Genomic DNA, 22,223 nt, shown 5'->3' on the forward strand with positions numbered 1-22,223 from the left:
TCCAGAAGCATGCCACTTGTCTGCCTCTTTAAGAGGCAGTAAGTGGACAGAAAGCAGACTGAAGGGCTTGTTTTTACTGTGGTAAGGCTGCACTGTGCAGAGAGAGAGTGGCTGGCACACACACAGGTTTGCTGTCCTAAGGATAAGCTTGGGCCCCATCAGAACCAATGTTTTCCCCACCATTCTTAATGAGCTGATGCCAAGATAACAGGCATGATTTGTGATTTCCTCCAAATGGTTGTATGGGACACCTGCAGGACTCTCTAAGGCAGCCAGTGCCAAAGGCAAAGGTTAGGGAAGGCTGTCACAATAGTGGTAAGGATGTTTAATGAGGAGCAGAAAGGGTATGCTGATTCAGTGGGAAACCAGGAGGAATATGGGAAGTGTGGCAGGAGCAATGAAGAGGTTTTGGCACCTTGAGCTCAGAGAAAACCCAAACTCACAGATGGACCCAGTGCAATGCAGAATAAAGAGCATGCTGCCATGAATATCCAACCAACTTCTCATCTGCTTTGGACTGCTAGCATGAAAACCAAACTCCTTCTCCCTACCTTTCCACTGCCTCTTGAATATGCCTCATCCAATTGTTACGTTCTTCTTTGGAACTGGTATGAACCTCATACATCTCAGGCCCTGCAGATGAAGCACTGATCAGGAACATCCCCCTTTCTTCGTTGGCTACTTCTCTTACTATGAGCCTCTGAAGGGAGATAACAGAAGGTTTCTGGTCCTGGAGGAAACAGTCAAAGCACACACATAAAAAAATTACTTTCTTATAAAACACCACACTCCAGGAAGAATATAATTTTTCAATTCATTGGACTAACTCTAGTCCTGGTATAGTCAGGCTACTGAAAGTTTTGAGTAATCAGACATCTTTTTAAACTGATTTTTAAAATACATTATACAGTTAACAAACAAATTAAGCACTAGATATGTGCTACAAAGAAAATCTCAGAGGCCCAATCATACTGAGACACAATATTCATATAATGTTCATATTTATATAGCTTGAGGACTTCTTTCCATGACCTTTCATATCTTTCATGTGTGTTTACTGCTGTATTTTCAGTAACAATTTTTCTTCTGTTTGTTTTACCAAAAACTAAAATTTATATTAGACAACTGAAAGAGCCTGCATTACTTCCCACCTTCACAATCATGTAAGGTATAATACTAAAGATATAATTCTGTTACTTTCATCCTTCTTCATTAAAAAAAAAAAAAAAAAAAGATTTTTGGAAACAAACTTAATTTTCTATATACTGACATATTACAGTTCTGAACACAATACCAGGATTTCAGAAAAAATAAAAGTTATGTGGGAATGACCCAGATAACAACCTAATTTTTGAGAAATATACAAATAAATGAGCAATGTATGTGTTCAAATATCTGATAATATACTCACAACAGCTGCAAAGATGTATTTTTGATCCTTTTCTTGTAAGAACAGTAGTACATCAGTTAGAAGCAGAGCTAAGGTGTCTTAAAATGAGAAAAGGAAAATAATGGCTTTCAATTAAAATTAGTACAATCAGTGTTAAATTCTTATTTTATCTGATGAAGAAATATAGAATCCTACAGGAAACTAAACGGGAAATATCTGAATTAGCCCACAGTCTGCATGAAGCACTTGCTCATCCCTGCTTTGTATCTCCCAGGAAAGAGCACCATGCTGGAGCACTGGCCCAGGGAAAGAACAAATCCTTGCACCAATGGCAGTACAGCTTCCCTAAGCCATTCACCTGGCAAAGACTACCTCACATAAACCTTGCTTTGCCTGTGCTGTAACATACAGCACTGTAGTACACTGGTAAAAGCATTTGTAGAATAATGATGAACAGACAGCTTTATAAAGTTGTACTGCAAATACTAGTGTGCTCCAAAAAACCCCAACCCCTAATATGTGATTAACACCAAAAATCAAATTCTGAGCTTGCATGTAAAACTGTAGTCCAGCCAAATGTGGCTTTAGAATTTCTTTTCTACTATGGATGTCTCATTACCACTGAATTTTTTAGTAAACTATTTTCAATAGCAAATACTGGAAACAATAAAAATGTACAAGTCCAAACACTGTATTATGAAATGAAATTGAAAAACAGAAAACTAGAAGGAGGGGACTGGAAGAAGAAATACAGATGACATTGTATGTTAACTTGTGTTCTTATGCAGATTACTCACAAACCATGGCAGCTTCTGGAACTGATCTTCCAGCAATTAGTGGGATATTCACAGTACCATTACCCCAGACATTCCTATTTGCAATATAGCACAATAAAGTATATTCCCTCTTTAACCAGTCTTCAAATGTTATTTGCAAATAAAGAGATAAAGGACTTTACTGCTCAGATGAAATACCTTTGAACCGACCAGTTGCTGTCTTCCAATACACTAAACCTTCGTGAAGAAGGATCCTCTCTTTCCTCATCAAGTCTTGCTTCCTAAAAACATGGCCATTTTTCAGCTTTGTATATGTTTTGTTTTCAGTTCTACAGAGAATTTCCAACAGCTTTTGCTTTTTTTCATACTCATTCACTTTCAAATCTACTGCTGCAATTATATCCTTAATTAGATGAAGGGCTTTGCATAGGTCTTTTTGTTCTTCTGTTCCTTCTGTATGAAACAAAAACAAACAACATGATACTAGTCAGCATGTTCAAGAGAAGATATAATTTCTTATTTTCAGCAACCAGCATGATCCAAAGTTTAAATGGATACATTTGTTATTGTAAGTTGAACCTGGCAACCATCTGACTAGAATTATTAAAGGTATATGTACCTCTGTTTGACTCACCTATTAAAAGATGACCTGTACCTCAGATTTGTTCGTTAGCCAAAACAACATGTTGAATAGTTTCTGACAAATTTATGAGGTGTAAGCACTTTAAAAAAAATCAGCAGCTAAGTAAATCATATAGTATATTACTTTTCTGGCTAAGTAAAAGAACCCTTGAAACAGAATTGCAAGTACAAAGGATTTGCATTGGTACATGCAACTTCCTACAATGCTCGTTTACTTCCCATGTGGGGGGCAATATCTCTAAGTTAATAGTATTTGTAAAATGTTCTACTAAGTTCCAGAGGTCATTCAAGCTTTGTCTGAGAAAACAGAGAGTAATTTATGAAATGTCTGCCTAGCCCTACTTAGAAAAGAGTCCTCCAGAATTAATTCCAAACGTATAGATATGTATCTGAGCTAGTTCACATCCTCTAGTCAAGGTCTTTTCCTAAAACAAGTATGGTCATCTGGACTTCTATGGCTTACCTGGCTGGAATATCAGAAATCTTCACAGCCCAGCCTTGACAAGGCCCATACAGACCAGACAACCCTGTTTAGGTGACATTTGACTGAGCAGTAGTTATTTATGTTGCTCTGGTTCTATCTCAACAGAGCAGTGAATTTAATCTTTTGTGATATTGTAGCTGTGCAAATTCCTTACGTTAGAAATGTGCTAGGATTTCAGACGTGAAACAACACTTCAGCTTTTGTTCACCTTTTGAGTATTGCAGTATCCTTTCAACCAGAACAGGGTACTTGGTGATCCGCTGGGTGACGAGCAAAATGCACTCAGGGATTCCTCGGCGTCGTGCCAACATGTTACTATTTCTCAGCTGCACAGATACAAATATATACCTTAAGTAGTAAATGCATATTAAACCACAAATTGACTAATAAGAAATATGATCTAAAAGCATTAGAATAAGTTAAAACAAATGCTGGTAATCTGAACCATCCCCAAGGAACAGTTGCTGTGCTGAGGGATGAGGCGTACTATAACAGGAACATGTGTGTAATACACACTGGATGCCAAAGCATTCTAAAGTTTGAAAGAAAACTGTGATTTATCAGCTCACTAGTTAAGGAGGAAAAAACTTTTGCCATTTTTATTAGCTATTAAAAGTGAGTTACTGAATATAATTCCAATCCTAAATCTAAGTAGAAGCTATGTACCTTTTTCCAGAGCCTTTTGTCAATAGTGCTCGTGATTCCACATTAACTTACTTTAATAAAATTCTGAAACTTCTTGTTTTGTTGCAGCTCCTTGAAGAGATTAACAGCTTCTTTCTGATGGCTACAAAACTCTCCATATATTTTCTCCATTTTAGTTGCATTTTCCTCTGAAAACTGAAGAAAGTAATAAGTGAATTGTACTCAACATTATATCATATACAGGAAATTGTATACCTTTTAACTAATGAATTTTGTACCAATAGGGAACTGGTTTATCAAGTTCTCTGAATTTCACAAACAGGGCCCACCACAACAGAATGAAAATAGGCTAGATGTTTTTAGGAGCAAGAAGAAGAATGGAGGCTGGAGAGAGAGCAAGCAACCTCCACCGTAGTCTTGCTGGTAACAGCTAGAACATTTTAACAACATTTCCTTCACCTCTTTTCAAACACAACCCTCTGAGGTTCATTTACTTTGGTCTGATCTCCACACTGCTCCTAGACAAGGTAACAGCTCAGCTCTCTATGTCAGTGGAGTCAAAACAGACTGACCAAAGGTGAAAAGCTACATCTCCCTTTCACAAGGAACTGAAGTGTGAATGCCAAGCTATCAGTCAGCTGTTCTTCAGCCACGGGAAACACCTTGCAACCAACCGTTCCCTAGGGAGCAGTATCCTGATATGTAACATGCCAGACCACTACAAGAAATTAATGGGTAGTTTCTTTTCCATTACCAGTCAGATCTTCACATCCCTGCTCAGCTGTTAAAAATGTGAATCCATTGCTTGCATTTTTTGCAGTCCATAGTATAACAGCAGCCTTCTACTGTAAACAAGACCAAGTTCATCACTTTCCTTGTCACTCATACCACATAGGGAGAAGTCCACCCCAAGTTCATCACAGTCACCTGACAATAATGATTTGTTTTCACATTGCTATTTCATCCTGAAATAGTCAGGGGAGGACAGGTTTTGAATCTTTTTGAGGCAACCATAACTGTCTTCTTGCCCACAGAAGTTTCGGAGTAAAAAAATTGTTTAAATTGGGAACCCTGAGCACTTAAAGGATTAAAAGAGCTGATGCCTCTACCTGCTGCACAAGGATGTCTCCAATTCTGTTGATGACAAAATTACGCTCACTCCCTGCCTCACATGATTCCTGCCGTCTGTCCTTCATTCTGCAGAAGAATTGCTTGTGTATCTCCAGTAGCTCATCTAAGCAGGGGAATATTCTGTCCACCATGCTGTGGTCAAGCTGCAGTTCTTCCTTCATCCCTTTCCGGAATATTTCAGACATAATGAACAGGGTATGGATGTGATGTACTTCTGTTTGCATCAACTCTGTGGTATAAAAGAAAAGAGCACAGTGTAGTAATCCCCTGAATATTCTGCACACCTTCTAAGATAGAGTTCAGTCTATCAAATGCACAGTCATAGCTCCTTTTCCTCTGTGAGCCTCAAACCTAATAGATTATGTCAGTAGGAAGACTTAATTTATCCGGCTCTGACACAATTCTCTCTGTATGCACTGAACAAGCTGTGGTTGTAATTGCTTTTGCTTTTGAGGGGATTGGATAGGTCCCTTCCAATTTCAACCCTTCTGTGAACAGGCTAGGCATGTCTCTGGTAGCCACTACTATCCATTTCTTTAGTTCTAGGACACATTGTAATTTGTGATAAAAATGTTCTTTGAACTTTCCTATTGTTTTAAGTTGAAGCATTTGTTCTTCTGGACATAAACCATGTAGGTTCCCTCTCTATTTGATACACCAAATTGCTTTCAAACCTACACAGATCTTTAAAATACTGACCAAATATGACGTCCTGCCGCTTGACAACATCCTTTTCTTGCTTGCTACAGAACATCGGATCCACAACAAGACTCCAGGACTCTGCCTCAAACTCTTCTGCATCTGTGCAGAGATCAGTCCACTGAGACAAATCCACATCATCTATGACAAAATTTATATTTCTTTAACACCACACATGTAAAGAGTAAGGGAATTCCCTTGGCACATGCACATCTATTCATATAGTAAGGGGAACACATCACAGAGATAACTATAGGTAAGACTTCTGCAAACACTGGCACCGGCTTTACTGCAGCAAAGTTTGTCAGATGTCAATATTATTACCGAAGTGTTGAATTGTTTTTGTGACAGAAGGGGAGAAGAATTAAAAAAAAAAACCACTCTTCTTTCCTCAGATTAAATCCTTTTTATAACTCTTTGCTTGAAGAAACTTTTTAAAATTTAAAAATAAAATTCAACATTTCCAACAGCAGATGTCCAGTGAGTGGTATTTGCACCATTCTATGTGAGTGAATGCCCTTCAGCTTTCAAATTCAGTCTCCCACCTATCTACAGAAAAAACCTGTCTCTATTTGCTTCACAAGGCTATGTAGCTGTCATAGGAGCACAGCTCACCAGTAGGAGGTAAGAATTTGGGGCGACTGAGGAATACAAGTGTTGCAGGTTTATAGTTTGCAATGGACACTGTCAACAGAGTCGACTGGATGAGTGCAAAAGAAAAGGGTATTACTGTTCTGTTTCTGCAAGGATGCCCAGTACATTTATCCCTGTTATTTTAAAATGGTAGCAACATACTAAAATATTCTATTAGTTATAAAATAGTTAGTTATGAGGAAGAAAGGAAAAGTTCTCTTTTAAGACTAATGTGTTTGATTTCATCATTTTAATGAGGGACACAACTTGTAACTATCAAAAACAGGTGCTCTTTTAGAAGATGAAATGTCTTCCTAAATGAGCTAAGGAGTTTTTCTGGTTTTCACTTTCCAATACCAGCTATAAGACGCAACATCTGTGCAATATTCTGACCTTCCATTATAAAAGCATCCATTGAAGAAAAGGCCCCTAATGCTTGTAACATCTCTTCAGACTGTGACTTGGACCTCCAGGGGCTAGTCTCGGAGTCTTGTTCAGAAAATTGTGTAGCTCTTCTACAGCAGAAATAAAAAAATCCCACATTTATTTCCTAGTTTCAATTTTTCTAGAAATGCTGAAGGATGTATTTAGCATAGTCCATTGGCAACTGCCCTTCTACCTTTCCCAACTGGCGCTGGGGACACTTTTAGACAAGAAGTACAGCTGTTGTGAGGCTTCCCTCTTTCCAGGAGACAGTCCAATAGGCACGGAGGAAGAAGGATGCACTGAGGATTGAACCATCTGTGAAATGTCTCCAGGCAGGGCATCTGTGAGGCAAAGCACAACACAGTATTTTGACAAACAATGAATTTGTCATTGTTTGACAGAGTATGTCATCAACAGCGCCCTTATACTGAGAAATGATATCTGGTGCTCATATTGACCTACACCAGGCATCAAGAATGTCTGCTTGCCAAGGTGCATGACCACAATACTCTATCACAGAATATAAAAATAAGCCTGTAGGCAATAGCCCCACTGTGGATATCATTTGATAAGAAAATAATCTCAAATCATACATGCTCTACAGGTGTGCAAATACTTGTGCACGAGGTAAACTACATAGAACTACTTTTTATTTTTGTTTTAACTGAAAATACAGTAAATTCACATGCATTTTAGTAGAGGATGAGTTAACAGTCATCTCTCAAAAAAAATTCCATTCATATTAGAGACACACACCCTTTCTTACAGATACTGAAATGAAAATTAAAAACAGACAAATGATGCAGGAAATTTCATGCTATCAGTCCCACGATTTTTAATCAAGGCCTACCTTAGAAATGCTAGGTTTACACCTAACTTACTTGTTACACCAGCTTGGGGCTTGTTTTTATTATGGTATCTCTCCTGGGATTTCTGAAAACAGAAGAATTTTTTGAAATCACATAGCTGATAATATACTTAACAGTCAAGTCAGTAACTCATTTACATATACCATCACACAAAGGGCTACAAGAAAGTGGTCCTAAATTATGGTACTAATTTCTTCCAGTAACTGATTTTATTAGTTATTGCTAGATAACAATATTCAAAGTAGAAAACTATTTGTACTACAATACAAAATTATTTATTCTAAGCAGATTGTGTTAAAACATTCTACTTTCTCTATATGAGTATTGCCTGCAAAGACTGCAAGAAAAGTGCACATTCAGGGTTTTATACTCAAATAAGATCAAAGCATTTGTGGCAGGGCACTCTCTGAGGAAGCATGGGTACCAGAGGCTGAACCGCTCCCCCTTCCAAAGTGGACTTTTGCAAAATCTGTAGCAAAAGCCTGCTGTGCTTGGGCATATACTTCACTGCAGGTGGGTGAGTGAACATTTCCTGCACCGCATTCTTGCTGAGATGAGTTGGAGGTGGTGGGGGCTCTTGCCTCCTCTTGCAAATAACCCACCATCCCCAGGAAGCAAAGCTGCCAGTTCAGCTGTCTTAACACATTAAAGTTGCCCAGAAATTAGTGCAAGACTATGACATGAAAATTATAAACAAAATTAAACCCACTTGATTTACATACAGTTTAAGGCTTGTTTATGCTAAAGAATCAGTATGGAAACATGCTGACCTTGCAAGCCACCATTACGCAAAACCCAGCTACACCAGAAAGACACACTCCACTGATTTGAAAAATGACCTGCATCACTGCGGCACATTTCTCTTCAAGTCTCATTTTATTTCCTGAGGGCAGTAGCCTTACACATCTGTTTTTCAATATTATGTCTTTTTTATGACAACCTCACCATGCATGCATTCCTTGTTAAGAGTCAAGGTAGTATCCATTAGCTCTAGTGCTGGTTTTGCCCTGTTCAGAAGCAGCTGAACACGGAGTAACTGCCTAGGCAGGCAGCTGCGGAGTCCCCTCCTCCAGAGAATTTCCAGAACGGATGAAACAAACACCTGCCCAAATTGTTACCTGGAAGTGAGCCTGCCCAAGGGTGAGGAGGTGGAAGAGGTCACCTGCCAGAGCGCCTTCCATCTCTGCTTTCCATTATTCCAAACTATGGAATCCTCCCTTGTACACAAGGATTCTCTTTGTGGTTTTGAGGAGCCCTTCTTTTCAATCTGTTTTGCAACCCTCCAGGCACACCATTTCACAATCTGAGCTTGAAAGTCTTCAAAAACCTAAATACTTCCTGAAACCCATTTTTGACCCCCTACTAAAAATTGTTATTCGAGCACAGTGTTTGCTCTGTTGCTCACATTAGCTATTCTGACACCCTTGCAGCCCTTTGGACACAGACACTGGGTCCAGGCAGTCCTGCATGTATTTTCTTTTTTCTTTGATCATGTTTCCATTTTTCCCTTGGAAAGCAAGTATGCTCCAGTAAGATCAGTGTACGAGGTTACCTTGGTGCACACAGGAGCGCACTCCTTGCAGCTTTTATGCACAATCACACTGCAATCTGAAAGAGAAGGTACATTTCAAAGCCTGGTACCAAACAGGGTCCCCAGTCTGCAGAAAATGTACTCTGAGGCCTCAGTTTTTCCCTTTTTCAGGTTTACTTACTAAAGTAATCCTCAGGATTCTTTGATGTACAGATCCAGGCTAGAAAGAGGCTTCTGCCTAATGTGCTAGGTCTAGGAGATTGACGAGGTGCCTTCTGAATCTGTTACCTGCTGTCCTTCCTCACTCTCCCTTGTCAACCTCAGCTCATTACATAAAGCAGGTACATCCAAATGTAGACAAGGTTTCAAACAACACACTGAACGAGGATGTCAGAGCAGCATTCAGAGAACTGTAAATTCACATGTAAAAGCCGGGACCTACTTACGAGAGCACTGCAGTGACTCCTTTCCTAGGAGAGCCTTTTCACAGACTGTACATGGGATAACTCCTGGGAAAGAACCATTTGAAAAGTTGTGCCTGGTTGGTTTCTCCTTATCTTTGGTATCTTTATTTTTTGTCTTCATCCCCAAAAACAGAGGCAGGAAAATAAATAAATAAGAAAATAAGATCAAGTAATTCAATCTTAAAAGCAATAAAATATTCCCTTATAAAACCAAATTATTCTATAATATTTATTCCCTGTCCTGGAAGACCAGCAACAGCATACTGTACTTTTACACTCAATGTTGATGAAGCCCTAAAATTATATAGGCATTGCTTTTACTGGCAGCTAGGCCTGGAAGCATTCTCAAGGAAGACTGGCAGAAATACATTTAGAAATCCACAAAAAGGGGAGGTACATGAAATAAAATTTAAGAAGCTGCTGATTCACTGCACACATGGGTATCAATGCCTACATCCCCTACATGTATACAGCTCATGCCTCTGCAGATAAAGGAGCAGTTATGCAAATTTAGACAAGCATTCTTTAGGTCTTAGAAGACACTAGAAACAATCTATTTTTAATGAGTTGTAAAAAAATCTAATAAAGTCTGTCTGTTTTTACAGTACCCTTGCTGGCATAACTATACATATAATATACTTGTAGTTACTGACTGTTATACCTTAGGAGAACACACAGACACAGGCTGCACAACCAGACATACATGTTCACAGTCAATTTTGACACTCTTGAAGATACCACCTCAGACAAACACCTTGACATCCACGTACATTAGAATGTCCTGGGGCACAGAAGGGCACACCAGGGAGTCTGCAAAACTGCCAGAAGGCCAGCCAGAAAGAGCCTGTAGGCCAAGCCTGTCTTACAAACTGCTAATTGATGCCATTAATCTAAAATTAAGATGTCTTAGAATTAAATTACCGTGTTGTAATCTACCTTCCACAGTAGGCCTGTTTGACCATGCAGGCCTCAAATCTCCAACTGTTTAGCACTAAGCAATGCTTACTTATGCAAGAAGTCCCCTTAACTTCAAGTAAGGCAAATTCAGCTAACTACACCCTAATGTAGAAGCTTACACACTCAATTACCTTTTGAGAGCAATTCCAAGAAGAGATCCATATCTCTTAATTTGACTTAACAAAGAAAATTATTTCTTAAATGTAATTAATACATTTAAATGTTCGCTAAATCACCAAACAGAAGTACTAATGACATCAAAAAATTGTTCAGCTAAGGCTGTTGTTTAAAAGGAAGGCTAGTTTTTAATACAAAGGCCATTTCAAGGTATCCTGCATATGTTTTAATTTTTTTTTTTAAGTGAAAATAATTTTCCTAAGACTTTTATGGTTTTGTAATAAACAATTTATTTTTACATAAAAATTTACCTTCCATATATAATTAATTACAGTGACATAATCATGCATAATAAAAAGACATAAATCCCGACTTACCTTGCATTTATTCCGTGTGCTGGTCATCCTGTTCATCAGAAAGCTGAAAGTCCGACTCACTTTATATTTTTCAGACTCATTTTTTGAGGGTACAGCATATTTATTCCATTCCTCTTCCTGAATCCTAAAATAGAGACCAGTGAAAAAATGTTCCTCATTCCAGTGGCAACAGTCCTTTGATTAAGATATAGCAGAATCTGGACAGTGCTTGTCTCACCTAACATTTACAATGTCATGCTCTGCTGTGGGTATAACACATTACAAAAAAGATTGCTATCCCTCTATAAAAAGAGGTAACACTTGCCAATGAGCGCTCTGCACCTGCGATGTGTAACAAGCTTGCCTACATTACAGTTGGTATCAAAAGCTCCCTTGCTTTTACTGCAGTGGTTTGGACATTCCTGCAGTGGACAGGAGCCCCAGCAGCAGACAGGAACCCATCCCTACTTTGCAGGTCCCACAGTAAATCCCTGCTGTAGGATGTGTGTGATGAGAGCTGGGTTGAGCTTGGCACACGGTTTAGGCATGAGCTCTCAGATGCCATGGGCCTCTACACAACTTCTCAAACCCTTCGTGGGAGGCGTGCTGATATCTCTTCCCCACACAGCTCCCTAGATGGCATTCTTGCACAAACCTGCTCCCGGCTCTCCGCGACACACACCCATACCTTTGCTCTCGGGACTGCTCGGGCAGACTGTACGCTCTCTCTGCAAGACACAAACAGCCATCGGGCACTTAGATTGCAAGGTCATCAGGTTGATTTGAAAATCATGACCTCTGCCAAGCCATAAGCTTGCCATTAAGGGTTTGCAATGTCATTTGAAAATTAGGAAGGCAAAAACATACATACATTAGAAACAGCTTTTTCTAGGTTAAGACCACTTCCTACTAAGCTTTTAGTTGACAGCATCTGCCAGAACTGAGAACAGTATAAGTGAATAACAGTTTCTGCAGCCTGTTTGTAAGAATAGCAAAAATTATTTTTGTTTTTCCTAACAACCCAGACTTGAATGACTCACTCTTCACTTTGCTTTTTAACATCATTTTCTCTAAAATATCTTAATGACATTTTTCTAACATTTTCAGTTACACACCTTATACAGTTTTATCTATAAAAAATTTTAAATCCTTCTACATAAAGAGGAATAGTACAACTTCAGGTACTGCATAGGATGTTTAATGTGTTAGAAATTTGTATCTTCTACAATTCTATGATCCTATAAACAGATGACTCAAGGCGATTCTTTTCACAAGCTCTCTAAAAAGCAAAATAAAAGATAAACAACTCAGCTGGGTTGTTTCAGAAGAAAATAAGCCTAAAACTATAGACGCCACTGCCATTTTCAAATTAAAAGCCACTCTGCTTTGCAGACATTTTTAGCAAAGCTACCACAGGTATAGTGCAGAAAGATAAGCACTTGCCTAAGTCAAAACACCAGACTATGCTTTCTTTGAAGTTAGATACAGGCTTAAACACCCTTTGCTGAATCAGCATCTCCTCAGACAAATGTAGACTTCAGGTTAGCAAGAGCTAGAATATTTACCAAAGAGGCAGCGAGACTAAAAGGGCATTTCAGTTAGTTGTCAGGCACAACCTGTGCCACGGGATGCTTCTGTAAGAAACCAGTGCCATGTGTCCATGGGAGAGGAAGACAACCTCATGCAAAACAGCACTGTGGGGTTGGCACTGAAGTATTTACTAGAAAGGTGGAGCTGAGACACTGACTTAGAGAGTGTAAGGGCCCGGAGGAGGGAGGGCCCACTGTTCATGAGCACACCATCTACAGAGCAGGGACAAATCCTTTACTGTTACAGCCTTGTAGGTAGTAGGTTTTAAACCTGGGCATATTTAGGAGTTTCCACAAGAAACAGATGGGGTTTTGCCTCTTTTTTTCTCATATTTTATGTGAAAAACACCATCCTGTTGTCATCCTGAATTCATCTGCTTTGGCTTACATTTTGTTGCAAGATGCAAGGGCAGCTGCACCTCCCTCTTGTATAGCTAAGACCTGAGCAAGATGTCCAAATTGCTGGCAGCTAGGCAGAGGTGAAGGGGCAGGTTCTCCATGTGCAGACTCCTGCACAGACCCAGACACAGTCCCACGACAGTCCATAGAGATTGGGATGAACTATCTGACCCAGCTTCTTGGACCAAGCTCCTGGGCTAGTTCCATGCCCAGATAAAACTGCTCAAAGCAAGCACAGGTGTGCCTGCCTCACACAATAATCACCACTGCCAGCTGCCAAACACTGTCTTCAATGCTCCCATCCTTGCAAAATGCTGGCAAAAAAAGAGACAATGCAGGAGTTGCTGGTGGAAGGGAAGAGCCAGAAGGAAGCTCAGCAGACCACCACCCTCCCTCCCAGCATTACACCGCATCTGCGGTGCAGGCTGTAGAACACCCTGCTTCTAAAGTCTGGACAGGAATAGGTTTTCAACCTCTCCACAAGATATGTAAAGGTCCAACACTGACTGTCCCAGGAGGAAGCAGAGAAAGAATGAAAAGGAAATGGGGCCAAGCCCATATCAAGTCAGGGCAGGTAATGGTGTCTGGTGAAACTTAATGGGCTGCAACACCAACACCAACAAAGTCCCTTAGCTGCAGGATTTCTGTCTTAACTTTAAGTACATGACACAGAGCTTCACTGTTCTGCTATCTTTTAGTTCTGTGACATACTTCTACCTTTTTCTTCTGCCTTGTTTTTTTCAAAGACTTCTCACCTGATCTGTTGAATATAAATGCTTACAAATACTTTAGGTGATGGAGGAAAATACAACACAGATGCATGCTGCAGGCTGCAATATATACTCCTCCTTACAAGGGGACATGAAGTCTTACAGTAAATCTGAGTAACATCAAAGAGGTTACCTTCTGCATTGCTTAACTCAGTTTTATAGGAAAAAAGTCTGCAGACATTGTATCTCTCAACCTCACAACAGTTTCTGAAGTTGTTAAATGGTTTCAAAGTTAATGATAACATTTCCACAATTTTCGTATGTTTCCACATTGAATGTCAAAGAATCAGAGTGGTTAGGGTTGGAAAGGATCTAAAAGATCATTGGAGTACTGAGGGAGCTGGCAGAAGAGCTTGCCAAGCCACTCTGCATCATTTATCATCAGCCCGAGTCAACCAGGGACACCCCAGATAACTGGACGTTTGCAAGGGTGGTGCCCACCTACAAGAAGGGTCAGAAGGAGGATCTGCAGAACTACGGCCTGTCAGCCCGGCCTTGGTGACCTCAGTGAGGGGAAAGTCACGGAACAGAGAATCTTAAGTGTGATCATTGGCACATACAGGACAGCCAGGTCATCAGGCCCAGCAAGCCATCTCCTGGAGAAGCTGGCAGCTCATGGCTTGGACAGGTGCACTCTGCTGGGTATAAAACTGTCTGGATGTCTGGGCCCAGAGAGTGGTGGTGAATGGAGTTAAAACCAGTTGTCAGTCTGTCACCAGTGCTGTTTCCCAGGGTGCAGCATTGAGGGCAGTCCTGTTTAGTATCTTTATCACTGATATGGATGAGGACATTGAATGCACCCTCAGTCAATTCACAGATCTCACCAAGCTGGGTGGGAGTGTTGATCTGCTGGAGGGATGGAAGGCTTTGCAGAGGGATCTGGACAGGCTGGATCATGGGCCAGGGCCAGTGGTGTGAGGTTCAACAAGGCCCAGTGCCGGGTCCTGCCCTTGGGTCACAACAACCCCAGGCAGCTCCACAGGCTGGGGCAGAGTGGCTGCAAAGCTGCCCACAGGAAAAGGACCTGGGGGTGCTGGTGACAGCAGCTGAACATGAGCCAGGGTGTGCCCAGGTGGCCAAGAAGGCCAATGGCATCCTGGCCTGTACCAGCAACAGTGTGGCCAGCAGGATCAGGGCACAGATTGTCCCCCTGTACTCAGCACTGGTGAATCCACACCTCAAATCCTGTGTTCAGTTTTGAGCCTCTCAAAATGGAGGGCAATGGAACTGGGGAAGGGTCTGGAGCACAAGTCCTGTGAGGAGCAGCTGAGAGAGCTGGGGATGTTTAGCCTGAAGAAGAGGAGGCTCAGCAGTGACCTTCTCGGTCTCTACAACTGTCTGAAAGGAGGGTGTAGCCAGGTGGGGGTCGGCCTCTTCTCCAAGTCAACAAGTGACAGCACTAGAGAAAATGGCCTCAAACTGCTTCAGGGGAGGTTCAGGTTGGATGTCAGGAAGAATTTCCTCACTGAATCAATAGTAAAGCATTGGAATGGGCCACCCATGTTGGTAGTAGTCACCTGAAGTATTCAAGAAACAGCTGGATGTGGTACTTGATGCTATGGTTTAATTTACGTGATGGTGTTTGGCCAAAGGTTGGATTCAATGACCTTGGAGTAATTTCCAGCCTTAATCATTCCATGATTCTATGATCTAATTCCAATGCCCCTGTCACAGGCACAGATGCCACCACTAGACAAGGCTGCTCAAAGTCCCATTCAATCTGGCCTTGAACGCTTCCAATGATGCCGCATACACAACGTCTCTCGGTGTCCATTCCATCTTGTTCACTGTGGCTCACATGTCCTGCCTCTTGCTCTGGATTAGTGAAAAACTAAAGGTATACTGGAGTGAGAGACAAACTGGAAGTAAGGACTACACGGCTACAGAGAGAACTCAAGCCTCTTGAAATGCAGGTGTTTTTAAAGTGATGTGAACTGTATGAAAAGCACAGTGTATGTATTTCACACTTGGCACAGTTTTCAAATATAACCCATATCCTCACTGAGAAAAGTGTGGGCTGTCTTCTAAATATGAAACTATGTGTCTAGAAATACAGCATGTCAGAAACAAGTCATAAAATATTACAAGGTTCTTGCAGAGATATCTCTGACTCCACTTGATGAAGAGAGTGGGTTTTGCTTCCCAGCGTGTAGAGATACTACAGCCCATCTGTGCCTCAGAGATTCCCGAGGATCTATGGGAAGCTGGAACCATCTGTCCTCTTTGATGCCTCCTCTGTGTTATCCTGAGCTTTCTCCTGATCTCTGTCAGACACTCAGCAGGAGGCTAGGGTAAGGATCTTCCAAAAAGAGGATTACTGCCCTTGTCTGCATTAGTTTTTGTGGCTATTGCTCTCCCAGTTTGTATGCCCTCTCAAGATCAGTGGCTGTATCATGGCAGGCATGATGGGGCTGTAGATGGGAAAAAATTTAGGGATGATGGTAGGGCTACCTGAAGGCTACCAAACATACACACTGGTGAGCTCTATAAAGTAACGCCATCAGCTCTGCGCCTGAAGCGGGCAGGTATTGAATAACACAAAGCCAGGGAACTAACCTCCATTTGAATCCCCAACTGCAAAGTCCCGAGGAATGCGAGGTCGTCCTACCAAACTTTTGGGCGAGGAGCAGGAATACGAGCGTGACCGAATCCCAAACACTGTGCATTCCTACGAGAAATTGCAGCTAATGAAACCTTGTGTCATTTTGAAATGCATCAGCAACAGAAACAAAGTAAATCAGGAACAGCTGACCACTTGCATACATTTTCTTGGCTTCAAGTTGAATTTTTGACAACTTCATGTGACTTCTTACGAATTCTGTTGTATTTCCACCACAATAAATTTTTGTATACTACAGGAAATAAGTTGTGGGTGCAAGTTAAACTAAGAGACTAAGAAAGCTCAGATTCTTCTTCAGTTTGGTAACAGGCAACATCCACACAGTACTGTTGGCCATTATATCTGATGACCAAGCTATCTTCTTTTACCAAGGAAGGCATTAATCTTAGTACTTTAATACTTTGAGAACATTTCCTGCAGACTTTGACCAGGCCTTGGTAATTACTGATGTCAGAGTTTCCAAAGAAAGGAGTTGACCTCTTTCTCTTTTCTCTATATTGTTTTTGGCTTTTTAAATTATTACCGTATTTGAAAACATTTTCCAATTACCAAATATGCCAGTAGTACCCCCTGAAAGGAAATCCTCTAATGTTTGATACATCATTTGCATTTCAACAGAGATTATTCCTAAAACTCTTGTAAAGTGCTTACCTTATTGTTTTTTTAAACAGCCCTAACAGAATTCATGTTGGTGCTGAACTCTTTTTCTCCCTTCATGTAATCATTTGCTAAAAGTCAGATAAAGTTCTACACTGGCAACAAGTGCATCTAAAAAATCAAAAAGAATCTCTGCCAACAAGAAATAATCCTATGTATGTATCTGAAGATCTCAAAAATAGCACCACGGTCTAATGAAAATTAATGTAGACAGGATACTTTGGAAAACCATAAAGAGACTTACATTGGTCAATACACACCCCAACTGAATTTCCCTGAGTTTAGAAACTGTTTCAAAACAGGCAGCAGGCCACTTGTACACTTTACAAAGCATTACTCTTTCACATAACTACAGCTGGTTAAACATTTTCTCACTAAATATATTTTGGTTAAAAAATGCTGATTCACTGAATCCGAGATATTTCCTTTGAAACACGTCTGATAAATTATGTGTTTTTTAAAGTTGAGGCAAATTTCTGACAGACACTTTCTTTCCATGGCTGCTGCCCAGCCCAGCCACACCCAGGGAGTTCTAGCTTCACAAGTCTGTGAGAGTGCTCTCTGGAGACACCAGCACTGCCAAATGGGAACTCATCTTTCCCTTTCAGATTTAGATATTCCTCACATAGTTTCAGTGATTTAGTTGAAAGGAAAACAATTCAAACCAAGACAGTATCAAATACCTTGGGCTGCAGACTGGTAGGTAAGTTCAATCCATCTCTGCTAGAAGCCAGGGCCTCTGAAGAGCCGAGGGGAGGGTAGTGAACGTGGGATCTGTCTGACACAGCTCCACTTCCACAGTCTACTTCAAGGTCATCAAGACTTGAACTGAAGAAGACAACAAAGTCTTTAACTTCCCTGAATTCCTCCTAGCAATTTACTTCAACCCAAATGCAACAAGCAAATATACGGCTGAATCCTCTGAACAATGACAGCCCAAACCACCATGATTATGTCAGGGAAACCATGCCCTGAGGCCTTCCTCAGGCCTGCAGTCACCTGGTTACTCAGCTTCTCTGTACAGGATCCCTCTGACCCAGCCTCGTGGATCTGCAGTGCAGATATCTGCATCACTCATGAACCCACACACTCCCACCACAGCCAGCCACCTCTGGATCATTACTTTTAGACCCATGTTCAGCATCTCCTGAAAAATGAGATTTTTTTTCCATGCATAAGCCTGTTTCTCTACAAATATGATAAAGAGAACTGAGACAATAAGCAGGGCTGAGAGGACTACCTCAGCTTTCAAGATACATAGATATAGATGGATATTATATGCGTGTGTGTATTTGGAAGATATGATACGGCCGTTCACAGACATATTTTCATCTACATCTGTCACTTCATGACAAAAGATGGAAGAGAAAAAACAACAACGGAGATTAAGAGGGTCTTGAGACAGTTCATGAGGTTCAGTTCGGAAGGTAAACATTTAAAAATATACAGAGCTACAAGCAGACTGAAAAATCTCAGGCTAAATCAATATGTCAAATATGTAGAGACTATTTGATTGGCAAGGGTTTCTGAGCTGGAGAGTGCACTATGGTTGATCAGCAGTATCTCCAGGATGAGTTCCCCAGGATGAGTCCTGTTATCTGCAAGAGCAAGTTCATGGTCTCTTCATCAGAGTGATTGGAAGGAATGGTTGACTGCTTGCAATAACATTCCAGCCTTACAACATAAAACTTCAAATTATGTGTGGTATTTCTAAATAGCCAGAGTTCCTACCAGGAATAATAGCACCAAAATTCCTTCACACACCACTACTTTTTTGAGGCACAAATCTATCGCTACTGTCTGAAACTACTTCCTTATTACAATTCTAGAGACAGTATTTTGCAATGTTTCCAAGTAATAGCCCATGTGACATCTCAGAAACAAGTTACATAAATGCTTTATCAGTTACTGTCACATGTTAAAATTGAAAAAGCAATACATGAGCTACTGTGGTAACTTCTCCAGGGAATTTTTCTGACATAAAAAGCTGTTTTTAAAACAGAACTACATACCAGTAGTCTTATTTTATGTGTAACATTTGAATCACTTACATATGTCATATGACATATTAAGGCAAATCACATGTCCCTGAAAATTTATATACACTCCTTAAGTTCTCATACAGGTACATAACCCAAGTCTTTAAAAGGGTAGGACTATCTAAAAATATATAGGATAAAAATGTTTCTAACCAGAGGCACAGGAAGATTACAGTATTCTACATGACATCCCCACAGTTAGTAAAAAAAAAAAAAAAAAGGATTGTGAAAGAAAAACTCTGACATTTATTGTATTATCTGTGTTAAAGATTCCTCCTAGTGGGACTTCATAGTTGCATAAGAAACTCAAAATTAAGGTAGAGAAAATTTTATTGCCTATTTAAAAAAATAATTGGCTGATCCTTCTGCTTCTTTACTGTTTTACAAAGATCTGATGCTCCACATCCAACTATTCCTAATACTCTTCAAAGGTGGGAGCAAGATTCAAATTTCTTCCTGCAGAAGAAGGAATCTCATCTATTCAGAGAAGCAATAAAACCTTTTCATCAAGAAAATTCATTGTTAAGTTGTTTCATTTTTAAATTAACTGTTAAAAACCTAATTTTAATAACCAAAATTGTAGTTCCATCTTCAAAGCTCTCTGCATTTCTAAAGCCTACCAGTTCCCACCATAACCTGAAGCCATTTGGAGGAGGGTCTTCAGACAAATGGCAGCAAACCTTGTGTACCAGCAGTGGAGAAGAAAACAATCTAAACCTATCAGAAACAGCAGCTATACTCTGCACTGCGTCTTTTGAGATAAAAAATACCTATACAATCAGGAATAACATGGTCCTCCTACAGGCCTATTTAAAGACTTGACAGATTCCCAGAGACTTCAACAGATTTTGGACTATTTTCTTAATGGAAAATATAACAGAGGAAAACCAGAGCGGAATTCTGTTTTCTGTCAAAAATGCCACAGTGGCAGTGGCAGTGAAGAGCTGATTATTATTTTTTCTTTTGTAAAGAGTATTTGCATACAAGAAATAAAGGTATAAAAGTATCCATTTGCATTCAAAATACATTTATTAAGAGGACACTTTTTATTTGTTAAAAATATCTTCACAGCTATTTTATGAAAACAGATTACTAGGACAATAACTATTAGTAATGAAAAACAGAGATTTCACCCCAATAATAATATTTATTACTTCAGATTCTGCTTCTCCTCTTTAAACAAAAGGTGGTTATAAATAATGGTTATTCTGGCCATATCAACAAGTCAATTCCATACCTTCTTTTTTTCATATCAGCATAAATTTGGCCCCAATCCTTAATAAATCCATGGGTCTTGAATGTAAGATACGAATCTGCTCCATACAGATGAGAAGGTGAAATGGCATGCCTTGATCCTGCATTTTCTTCATTTTTCACTGGCCTTTGACTTTGTTCATCTGGGAGATACATAAATTGATCATTTTCCTCAAGGGAGGGAGATGAAGAGCTCTTAGCCATCGGGATTGAGTTGGTGGGATTCAGAGACATTTCACTGCTGACACCATCTCCATGAATGTAGTTAGTCTTTAGTTCTCCAGCCTGCAGGTAAAAAATGAATGCTGGTAAGAGGCAACAACAAGGAAACAAGGACCAGAGCAGTCTTCCTTTTTATTTATGGATATATGTTCCGTGGGATTTTCCCTATTACTTTCTACACCACATGAATTTAAGGGAAGTTGTATGGCTAAGAAATTCAAGACTTTGCATTGCTTTTTTCCCTAATTAGAGCAGCAATGAATTGGTATTTCCAGGTCTACTGAATTTCTCACTCATATTTATACCTTATATTAAATTTAGTGATATATATATTTATAGATTTTATTAAAAACTACCCTTGAGTTGAGCAAAAAATAAGCATAATACATTAGTGTGGGAGACATATGGAAGAGAATTCAATCATTGTGCAATTTAATGTGGAAAAATCAGCCTACACATCACGCACTTTCAATTTTACAGCACTAGTTTCCTAAGCTTTGAGATAAATATACATGACCTGGAACAGAGTTTCTTGATGGGAGGAAGGGAAAGGACTCTTATTTTTTGCCATTAAGCAATACGGGGCCTGAAGAACCTCTCTTTCTGCACAGACAGGGATGGATTTGGGAATTCTATTTTCTCAGGTACAGGGATCAGGACTTAAGACTCTAGTAACAAATAATTCTTTGAATTCCCTGTTGACTCTGCAGAAGATACTAAAATACAGTTCATTGTTAGTCTTTTAGCTAGGGGCTACAGTCATCTAATTAGATATCGAATACTATGTGAAAAGTCACACTGCCAGTGGAAACATTCAATCTCCAAAAAGCACCTGTATAAAAGCAAGAATAAAGGAAGGAATGCAAGAGTGTCCTAAGCCCTGGTCTTTCAGATTGCTGACTTCCTCTTCTCCAGTCCCTCTTGAGATGTGCTTTCATCCCCATCTTAACTGTGTTTCTCTTAGTAAAAGACAGGAAGAACTGCTGGCATTTTTACAGCAGCCCACATTTGCATTCAAAGATACAGTGCATGCAAGTCTGGAAACACTTCTGTTGCGCTGTGCACATGACATGCACAAAGGTAAAATGCTTTTCCCAGGTCTTATGCAGCTGTTCCTGTTTGGGCAGTGTTCCTCCTCAGCACCAGAGGGACCTTCTCCTGCAGCCACTCTGCCTCCTGCTGCATGGTGCTTAAGGGAGAATTTGGCCCCAATCCTCAATTTTAAAAAGTAGAATGCGACCACATACGGAGCAAAGGTTAGCTGAAGGCCACCTGAGCAATACACTTGGGTAACATCACCATCTCCAACCTCGATATTGTTCAAATCAAGCATTCAAAGACTGCACTTTATAGTCCCCTGACAGCTGCTCACTCATGGGTCATTATTACATACATCTCTTCAGTGCATTTTGAACACACTCAGCCTCTGAGTGTGTTCACTTAACACTTAAACTTCCATCACATCTGTCATGATGAACTGGATCTGCAGTGAATGAAGTATTTCAGAGCATGGGGTAGGGACAAGCAGGAGGCAAAGAAAGGAAAAGAAGAAA

General features: G+C 40.2%; 1 protein-coding gene across 1 annotated transcript in view; it reads right to left on the reverse strand.

Annotated features, from left to right (window-relative positions):
- Positions 1-22,223, reverse strand: part of ARHGEF28 (Rho guanine nucleotide exchange factor 28) — a gene marked incomplete at its 5' end in the record, with an annotated part of 110,535 nt that overhangs the window by 31,258 nt on the left and 57,054 nt on the right. Inside the window, 17 exons of the mRNA XM_082301409.1 lie at positions 552-730; positions 1,412-1,488; positions 2,365-2,619; positions 3,501-3,618; positions 4,010-4,132; positions 5,047-5,297; positions 5,768-5,908; positions 6,794-6,915; positions 7,020-7,167; positions 7,708-7,759; positions 9,248-9,303; positions 9,673-9,805; positions 11,142-11,265; positions 11,809-11,848; positions 16,435-16,546; positions 17,839-17,983; positions 20,432-20,733. Coding sequence (XP_082157535.1) covers positions 552-730; positions 1,412-1,488; positions 2,365-2,619; positions 3,501-3,618; positions 4,010-4,132; positions 5,047-5,297; positions 5,768-5,908; positions 6,794-6,915; positions 7,020-7,167; positions 7,708-7,759; positions 9,248-9,303; positions 9,673-9,805; positions 11,142-11,265; positions 11,809-11,848; positions 16,435-16,546; positions 17,839-17,983; positions 20,432-20,733 — 2,378 coding nt within the window. The remainder of the gene's footprint in view (positions 1-551; positions 731-1,411; positions 1,489-2,364; positions 2,620-3,500; positions 3,619-4,009; positions 4,133-5,046; positions 5,298-5,767; positions 5,909-6,793; positions 6,916-7,019; positions 7,168-7,707; positions 7,760-9,247; positions 9,304-9,672; positions 9,806-11,141; positions 11,266-11,808; positions 11,849-16,434; positions 16,547-17,838; positions 17,984-20,431; positions 20,734-22,223) is intronic.

The sequence above is a fragment of the Coloeus monedula genome, assembly GCF_965178545.1.
Source record: "Coloeus monedula genome assembly, chromosome: Z".
Lineage (NCBI taxonomy): Eukaryota > Metazoa > Chordata > Aves > Passeriformes > Corvidae > Coloeus > Coloeus monedula.